Genomic DNA, 7,211 nt, shown 5'->3' on the forward strand with positions numbered 1-7,211 from the left:
GTAGCATACAAATACTGTAGCATTTACACCTTGACATTTTTCTAAAATGACCCATACCAACCCTCTCATTTCTGATTGAGTGTCCCTTTCCTCTTACTATTTTAAGACATTCGCACATTAAAGTCATTGATACAAACAGCCAATTGTTAATGTACTGACATGGACAGGTTTTCCAGTTACAGAGACTTCATTTCATAGGCACAAGAAATACCACTACTTCTGCAATTGTATTCAGAAATGTACACACTGTCATTACTGCTGTTTAACTACCCCTGAGATAAAAGGGAAAAGCACTGAACTCAAGGCTAGGAGTAGCTAGTTTACAGACACCCAGCCCCTCACAGAGTAATGATGCCAATTCACTTTAAAACGTAAAACACCAGAAGAATGACAAATGCATTAAGATTTGTTGTTGAGGGCACTCTCAACAAACTTGACAAACCTATACACATACTTTTGAAAAAGCTTCTCGGGACTGAAGAACAGCAGCCTTGCCTTTCACATTTATATATCAAAGATAAGCAAGTGTGTGTGGTTTAGAGGGTAAAAGAAGACAGAGTCCTTCAGCACATGATGTCGTACCATCACATGCAGAGTGCAGAGGTCAGGGCAGGTTCTTGGACAGTGGATGTGTCTGCACAAGAGGTTATTAGCCAGGCAGCCCCAGTTACAGCAATGCTGATGGGACTGCTGCTGTCACTAGTAGATGACTTTAAGCCACGTCCAAATGAGAGAACTGTCAGCCCAACAACCCAGATGCATTTTAGATCTGATAAGTCGCATTCCTTCGGCTTTCAAGCACATCAACAATAATGCATGAAGAAGAGAGCCTTGCAGTGAATAATTACATACAGTAGAAAGAAACAAAATGCTCACTTTCCAAGATCAGCAAGTTACACAACTTTTTCCTTCCAGGTTATCAGGTTACCACACAACAAAATGAATTGACTTCATATGATACCAATGAGTCACCATCACAAAAATCCCACATTTTAACACTCCGTCACCACAAATGAAAGTAGTAACTCCTGCAAGAAGCAACATGTTAGAGAAAATTTTCATGATACAGAAAATATTCTGCTTTTGTTCCCAAGTGCTTTGGTGTCCAATGAGCAGATGCGTACTCTGGTTAGGTTTAATGTTTAGACCACACTCAATGGGTGTTCGAAGCGTATGCTATATACTGTATGTAACACTGAAGCTCAGGTATAATTCCATTACCCTGAGCACTTTTCCTGAAAGCTCCAAGATGTATTTTTTTCCTAGATTTTAGGGTTATTTTTTTGTAAAAGTACCATACAGTAATTCTCCTCATTAAGCTCACAGAAGAAAAAACACATTTCTACCACATAGTAAAGAATTGTAAATCTTTGACTTTTAATTAATAGAAAAGATTCATAAGAGATTACAGTCTACAGAATCTCCTTTGCAGGCCGAAGTTGGAGTTAAGAACCATTAAAGTTCAAGTCTATTTTTTTCGGGGGAGGGGGGATGCACACTACTCACAGGCACAGCTAGCGTGCCCTCAGCTACACCAAGGTGCAATTCAGGAGGAACAGAACTTAAATTGTTCCACAAACCAATAAAAACTAGAAAGGAATGTGTCTAGAACCTTCTGACTTAGAGATGGACTGCACCACTTATTTCCACACAAGGATCTAATGGGTTATTAATAAAGCTGTATATGGAAACAAGACAGTGTGGCCCTCTGCCAACTTTCCATACACATCTCTTCTCCCTTCTCACAAGGGAAATGGAGTTGAGGCCTAAGCCAAGTGCTGCCCAGAAATACTGGAGTATGTTTTGAGACAAACAGTGCTCTAAACTCACACAGAGAAAATCGGGGTTGTTGCAGTCTTGTGATGAGGGTAATTAATAAATTTATTTTACCATGGAAAGCTATTTGATATTTATGGATAAAAAATAAACAAGGAAAAACGAGAGAGGATCTCAGATTAATGTGCGTTTCCAGAGAAGCACAGAGCTACTGTACTTTGTAAAAAAAAAATGAAAACAGTAGAGGCCCAATCTAATTTCTGCAGCTTCTTCAACAAATACTTGACTAACCACTGGATCCTCTAGGATGTGAATCAAACAGGCCTTTTTTAGCCATTCAAAAAATGCCTTAGGGCTGTTTTCCTAATATTGTTTTCAGAGTAGAGTGTTTTTTTTCTTTCAATTACAAAATTGAATCAATGATCCCATACCCCAATTCAAAACAAACTTCAGCTAAATTTTCAAAACCTAGCCTACGTCAAAAAAAAAAAAATCAACGACATTCTGTTGGCCTAATCCAGGGAGGCCTCACTTAGGTAGATTAACTGTACAAAACTCCTGAGGCTTAATTGTTTAGTGTTCTTTGGCTGATGGCAGGCACTATTTTACAAGAATACAAGTATAAGCTCCATTGTCACAATGTGACCTAAAAGCTGAACTTGAAATGCAGTTATTGCTTAACCTGTTGTAGGAAAATAAAATGTTACGTGCAGTTGCAGTCAGATTGCTTTCAAGTTAAAAACATCTTCGCCCTCCAGGCCTAAGTGCGAATGCACCCATCAGTTCATGATCTCAATGATGCAATACTGACTCCCAGTGCCAAACTGAACAATTTAACCCCTTAACACAATTTCTCCCCCTCCAAAATTACACAGCAACACAAATAATACGTCCCCTTCCAACATAGCCTTCATCCTCGGAGCTGAAGTTCCCATTTTGAAATAGCGGAAAACTATACTTGGGCTCAACAAGTGTCAGGGTTACACAATATTTGGCAATTGATACCCAGCTCATCTTTAAAAAAAAAAGAACAACTTTTTCCTCACCACTTACTCTAACATCTGTTGTTAGCCCTCATCTATACCCACACACAGTGCTTCTGAATTTCAGCAGTGTCGGATCTGCAGGTGGTGTCATCTCCATCCTGTTCAACTTCCAGATTATCAAGTGGAACAACTCTTTCATCTGTCTTTTCTGCCTGCTAGACCCAATTACCTTGAATTAACTGACCTGATCCTTCTTTTATACTGTAGATTGTAAAGCAGACCGTCTCTGGTTCATATCCTTGTATTTCCGAAATCAGCATCAAATTCCTTCCTTACACTGAAAATGCTCCGTTTTTTTAATCAAATGTCACTAGCTGGTTTGTACAGTACTAACTGCTCATATTAGAATGACGTTTAACTTTGAAAAAGCTTTATTGCAACTTTCCTGTCTTTGGTCACTTTCCCACTTATCACAACATAGCATCCGAATCACTTGCTTTTTTTAATGGGGGCCTTCTAAACCACAAAATAAGGTACAATAAACAAAATGCTTCCTAATCCCAATTGATAATCTGTAGGATACTAACCTGTTCACTCCTTTCAGTCGTTGTAAAAGTCTAAAAGGTAACACTTCAATCGTTTAACAGGCGATAATAAAAGTTGTAAGTCACTGCATTCATCTAATTGGTGTAGATCAAGAACTGTTCATTGAAGTTAATTATAAAATGAGAAATTTTCTGCAACTGGTCACCGGAATTACTTCAGAAAGGACTATAAACTGCACATAATTCAGTTCACAGTTTCTATAATTCATATTCATTCGTTGAACTTCTCACCTGTAGAAAACGCAGCAGGTCAAAATGCTGACGGTTTCTGCCTGTCTGTACATCTTCGGAGGTTAAGGGTTTGTTATTTTACACCACTGCACGATTTAAAAAAAAAAACGTGCATCACAAAAACGGTTCGTGGATTCAACAGACGGCGTGGAGACTAATAGATGCCAATCTCAAGGACTGTTGTTGGATCCAGCGTGTTTGTTTTCGAGAACAAAACCTGAAAAGGGCCGATTCTTTCTTTTTTTAAAAAAACATTGGCACCTCTCGCGGAATGACCCGCTTTAGGTCGAACGGGTTTCCTGTTTTATTTAAACAGATACAAAGTAGCAGCTCCGTTTCGATAGGCAGTTGGTATCTCACCGGATTTGAAGCGTAGCCCCACGTAACTCACCTCCCTCATCCTGCCCTAACTGCTCACGTTGGAAGGGGGCAAAGACTACTTTAGACTCAGGGCTCCGCCGTTGGGAAAGGGCCTCTGCAGCACTAGAAATATGTTGCTAAACCACGTTTCCATGCTAAGAATACATTGCAGGATCTGCAACTGTCCATACTTTGGTGCAAAAATATTGAATCCCAAAGAGCTACCTATAAATGCACTAGAAAAAAACACGTTGCGGAAAATAAACAGGTATAGTCTCCTAACTGTATACTGTAGTCTCGTACGGTTTCATAGTTCTGGGAAACTGTTCTCATGTTTCTAAGTTCAACAACACCGTAGGCATGATTGTGATTATTTCGAAAGGTTTCGCTTTTACTAAAGTATGTACAAATGCGACGTTTTTTGCCTTTTAAACTACCTTTCCCGTTTTTTTTTGTCTTACAGGATCATCCGTCTTTCGTGGGTATGTCATACCATTCTTCCTCATTAGCTCTCTAAGCAATTTCAATGTTAAAAACATAAAATTAGAGAAGTCCCTTTTAAAGAACATATACTTACATTATCAAACAGCGATCCAACATTAGCAGTTACCAGTAAGACGTCTGTGCACGTCCCCATGATAGAGCTCGGATTACACAATAAACTGTCTAAATTATTTACAGGTGCGCTGTGCACCTCAGGAGAAGACACGGAGAATCACGGAGAATCACCACAGTTGCTTTAAAGATACATTGGATTCTTTCGTCCCGAAAGCGTGTCTCTGTCTTTTGTGATCATTTTCTCTTCAGCGGTCTAAAAGTTGAAACGTTCCTAACTTCGGCGGCACTGCGGTATTTCTGCCGACTGGATCCTTCGAACTCAAAGCCGACTCCTCCAGGAGCCCTTTTGCAGGCTCGGTATTAGCAACGCAACGAAATCTTCTTTCCAGTGCATGATAAGCAGCCTAAGGCTTAAACAGAATTAGTTGATACAATGTAAGTACTGAGAGAGTCGTTTAGTTCCTGCCCTGCCTAGCTGCAGTAGTTGCTACTGTAATGTTTTTATGAACTCGATTAAGCTCCGCCTAGTTGACAGTACAGCACTTAATCGCATTTAAACGGCGCCTTTTCCGTAGGACCGCCTGGGAGATGGGTTGCGCGCAGCTCTTGTAAAATAAAACAAAGCCATCGTGGTGATAAACGACTGGATCAGATAGGTACTTCTGTCATGAAGACGTTTCCAGAAAGCCTGACAAAGTACCTCTCCGGGGGTCCAGGAATCCTCTATTTCAAAAGTCTGAAGAAAAGCCTCGACGCCCATATAGAACTGTAATTTTGTTGAATTAGAACAGTTTACAGTACGTACACACTCATGCAAAATTAATTTAGAAACATGAAATCGATGACTATGGCCTTTTCCTCGAGATCTGCTTGGGTTTTACGAGAGGGGGCAACTACCCGCTGTATTTCGAAGCTCTCGACGATCTCGACGCAGGGTAAAAAGTCAACCGCGGTATAGTAAACCTGTTAATGCACAATATAAATGATCGAGATTACAAGTGGGGAATCAGCGGTTTACGTGTATGTAAGAGAGCAGTCCTTTTGAAACGTGAAGCACGAAGGAGGTCCAGTCCAGTAGGGATGTTTTTCAAAGTGTAAAATAGAGGGGGGAGGAATCATGCAACTGTACATAAGTAAGATTTCAGGTGGGCTGACAGGTTGAGGAGCTCTACCGTTTCTCCCTCCTGCTGCATTTGGGTTAATGTGAAAATGTTGCTGCCAGTGTACACGATACTGTAGTAGCAACTTTAAAATCACCGGAGAAGACCGAACACATGCTTTTGAATCTTGGTTCTGTTGGAGCTTGACTGCAGAATCTAGCATGAGATTTTCAGCAGATTGTTGAATCATTGACCAGCACTTTGAGTCTGTTTAAAAAAAAAAACAACTGTTTTAAAATCAAATCAACCCAATCAGGTTATGTGAAATTGGCATTTGAAAAAAACTGTCACCTCAGGCTTTTTGAAGAAAATTCATTCAATCCCTACCACACATGCGTGGTGTTCCCTCAAAGTGGGAGAGGGTGTGGCAGTTGTGGTCAAGCTGGCCTGGAACATGAAGCAACAGCCACCGACTCCGTTCTCTTGAGTGCTATAATGAAATCTCGGCTGGATATCAAGAGGATCTGGACCACGGAGAGCAAACTAAATCCTTAATGCAGCAGCTTTTCTGGATTTATTTAGTACATCAGTTAAAGAGGGATTAAAGAGTTAGAAAAGCAGAAGGACCACAGATCCCCAGAACTGGACATGGTTCCTCCCTACCCTCCTAACCCGATTGAACTATTAAACTGAAAAAGATTGTTCTCACAACTGGGGTTTAGATGCACCATGAAGACCCATCTAGCTGTAAATATTGCATTGCACAAGGCCCATTATAAAACTAATGTGGGCCAAGTTAGAATCCACCCAGTCAGGTGTCCTGAAGTGAGCATACTGTAGGTTGTTCAACAACCCGATCCCGAAAGGAATGATTTTAAAGCCCAGAGAAGAGAATTCTCAAGTAAGGAGCAGTCAGCTCTCTGGAGCTCGATCATTTTTAAAAGGTGAAAAGTAAATGTCACCATTCAAAAATCTTGGCCCACACACAATGCAACTATACATTCATTAAAGCCGCCTTTGAAAGCTGGATTTACTCAGGGGGCCAGAGAACTTCCAGTAAGTAGAGCAAACATTGGCAGTGGGAAGATAAGAAGCAGCATGGTTTACACAAAGCTCTTTCGCCACTATTCGCCCTGTTGTGCGTCTCCACAGGGCTTACCAAGGAGCTCATTCTAAATACTCTTGCTAGGAAAGTGCCAATACGCACTCGTGTAGAAATGAATGCAAAACAGCATACTTCCAGATATCCATTCTTTCCTGTTCTGATGACCAAATTTGAAGCAATTAATCTCATCAGAAGAACTTAGAAAACTAAGAGGGCATTCTCAGACCTCTGTGTAGTATTGTCAATACTGTGCTGAGAATGGGCCTTGTTTATTGTATCCTAAAAAGGATCTGCAGCACCTAAACACATCCAGTTTTAGAAGCCTGGATGAGCAACAGTTTTGTTAGGTACTTTTCAACTAGTGCAGAAACAACAACACGGTTTTCAAAATTCAAAGATGGAATTGAAACCCAAAGACCCCGCAACTCTGATCTACTTGAGATGGCCATCAGTGTTCTAAATTGCTTAAGGAGCCGAGACCTACAGAACA

General features: G+C 40.5%; 1 protein-coding gene across 3 annotated transcripts in view; it reads right to left on the bottom strand.

Annotated features, from left to right (window-relative positions):
* The window catches only part of inpp5l (inositol polyphosphate-5-phosphatase L), a 35,530-nt gene extending 30,446 nt beyond the window's left edge, over positions 1–5,084 (bottom strand). The window contains exon 1 of one of the 3 annotated variants that reach the window (XM_088624145.1): positions 4,536–5,084. In XM_088624145.1, coding sequence (XP_088480271.1) covers positions 4,536–4,595 — 60 coding nt within the window. In that variant the 5' untranslated portion in view covers positions 4,596–5,084. Of the gene's footprint in view, positions 1–3,598; positions 3,851–4,535 lie in introns of those variants that run through there. The other 2 variants (XM_088624144.1, XM_088624146.1) reach the window with 2 other exon arrangements.
* Between the last annotated feature and the right edge of the window lie 2,127 nt (positions 5,085–7,211).

Source organism: Lepisosteus platostomus, chromosome 3, assembly GCF_059453375.1.
Source record: "Lepisosteus platostomus isolate fLepPlt1 chromosome 3, fLepPlt1.hap1, whole genome shotgun sequence".
In the NCBI taxonomy this organism is placed as follows: domain Eukaryota; kingdom Metazoa; phylum Chordata; class Actinopteri; order Semionotiformes; family Lepisosteidae; genus Lepisosteus; species Lepisosteus platostomus.